The 2,126-nt window shown below is 48.7% G+C and overlaps 1 protein-coding gene across 1 annotated transcript; it reads left to right on the top strand.

The window, feature by feature from the left end:
* Positions 1-626: 626 nt before the first annotated feature.
* On the top strand, positions 627-1,441 carry LOC119927282 (apoptosis-enhancing nuclease-like; the record flags this gene model as incomplete). The annotated part of the gene is made up of 2 exons (XM_038745859.1): positions 627-911; positions 1,157-1,441. Coding segments are annotated over 2 exons (570 nt in total), but the record flags the coding sequence as incomplete, so codon positions are not given.
* Between the last annotated feature and the right edge of the window lie 685 nt (positions 1,442-2,126).

The raw sequence follows: 2,126 nt of genomic DNA, 5'->3' as shown, positions 1-2,126 counted from the left end.
TGCACAATATGATTCCCTGATTGGTAGTGGGGTATAGGCTCATGCAAGCCTAGGAAGTATGGTAATGGTAAAAATGAATTAAAAATATCCTGCAGCTCAGCCTTTCTTTTTTTAAATTTGGTGTCTAAGGGATTTCCCCTAAACCATCTAGAGAACAAAATAATTTTGAGAGCCCCTTCCTGAAAAAACAACGACATGGCATTCTTCCTCATTACCCTTTGTTAAATTCATTATCTTCATTTTAAGAACTTTAATAAAATAGTAAATGCTATTTTGCTTTTATAATATTATCAGTTTCCAGATTTACATTTTCTATATTCATGGAAATTGAACTGTAGATACTAGCAAACGATTTTGCGCATCTAAAGCAACTGACTAAATAATTTGTAGGAATAATTTTGAAGATTTAAAGTCTAAGCAGTTTTGGAAGAAGGCAAGGACTGACAAAAATAAATGTCTAAATTTGAGACACTTTCTTTTTCAGTGAAAACCATATAGAGGCTAGAAGAAAAAATGAAGATATTTGAGGCTACAGACCTCTTTGACTTCTTTAAAAAAATCATCTTTGGTGAAGAAGCTTTATCAATGGTTCAACACAATGATTACTCCTATGTTTAGAGTACTAACCCGGCGGGGGGGTGACTGAGCTGGCCCGCTGCTCCGTGGTGAGCCACCACGAGGACGTCCTGTACGACAAATACATCCAGCCCGAGAGGCTCATCATGCAGTATCACACCTGTTGGAGCGGCATCACCCCATGGCACATGCGGGGTGCCACCCCTTACCAGGAGGCCCGGAAAGAGACTCTGAAGCTGCTGAGGGTTAAAGTGGTGGTGGGCCATGCCCTGCACAACGATTTCTGGGTCCTTAAGTACTTCCACCCCCCCCACCACATGCGAGACACCAATAATAATAATAATAACATTTATTAAGCGCTTACTATGTGCAAAGCACTGTTCTAAGCACTGGGGAGGTTACAAGGTAATCAGGTTGTCCCACGGGGGGCTCACAGTCTTCATCCCCATTTTACAGATAAGGTAACTGAGGCCCAGAGAAGTGACTTACCCAAAGTCACACAGCTGACAACTGGCGGAGCCGAGATTTGAACCCATGACCTCTGAATCCAAAGCCCAAGCTCTTTCCACTGAGCCACGTGAGCCCTCTCGTGGTCTGCTGGGCCGGCTTCCCCACCCAGGGCCGGCCCTCCCTGAAGAACCTGTCCCTCCACCTGCTGAACAAGAAGATCCAGATGGGCAAGCACGGCCATTCGTTGGTGGAGGATGCCACGACAGCCATGGTGCTGTACCGACTGGTGCAGGAGTGGGAGTGGGACCTGGCCGCCAGCTCCCTGGTGGCCCTGGAAGAGGGTGACCTGGACCCTGAGCACTACCTGGAGGACCAGTACTGGCTGGTGGACCTCAACGAGAGCTACAAATTGTAGGGGGGCCGGGGCAGAAGGCCGGACGGGGATGGTGTTCAGTAGCACATCCCGGGCACTGGGACTCTGGTCCCAGGCCCTGGCAGGCTAGCAGGGACTCTGGAGCCTCTGGGTCTGGATGGGCAGGTCTCTCCCTAGCACGTCACAGACCCAATAGCCATCCCTTCTGAGCGCCTGCTGTCGGGGAAAGCTGAGCCGAGGTCCTGCGGGCTGCACAAGTGGGATTGTCCCAAGGGGGCAAGGAGGAGAGGAAGGGATCTGGTTGCCTCTTTGTTCTAAATCTTAACCGGGCCCAGCTAGCCCTGAGGCTCAGAATATTACCCCGACCACAGTCTGGGGCACCCCTGCCATTCACCCCAAACTTCACTGCCTTTCCGGGCCCAGGGTGGGGCCAAGAGGTGCTGGCCACCCCCCTCCAAGTCTCCAGCAAGACCATTTCCACCCAGCAGGGCCAGCACCCTGAGTCTTACCTCCTTCCCTTCCCCACAGCACCTGTATATATGTATATATGTTTGTACATATTTATTACTCTATTTATTTATTTTACTTGTACATATCTATTCTATTTATTTTACTTTGTTAGTATGTTTGGTTTTGTTCTCTGTCTTCCCCTTTTAGACTGTAAGCCCACTGTTGGGTAGGGACTGTCTCTATATGTTGCCAATTTGTACTCCCCAAGCGCTTAGTA

This window comes from Tachyglossus aculeatus, chromosome 1 (genome assembly GCF_015852505.1).
Source record: "Tachyglossus aculeatus isolate mTacAcu1 chromosome 1, mTacAcu1.pri, whole genome shotgun sequence".
NCBI classification, from domain to species: Eukaryota; Metazoa; Chordata; class Mammalia; order Monotremata; family Tachyglossidae; genus Tachyglossus; species Tachyglossus aculeatus.
This window is presented reverse-complemented; position numbering and strand designations above follow the sequence as displayed.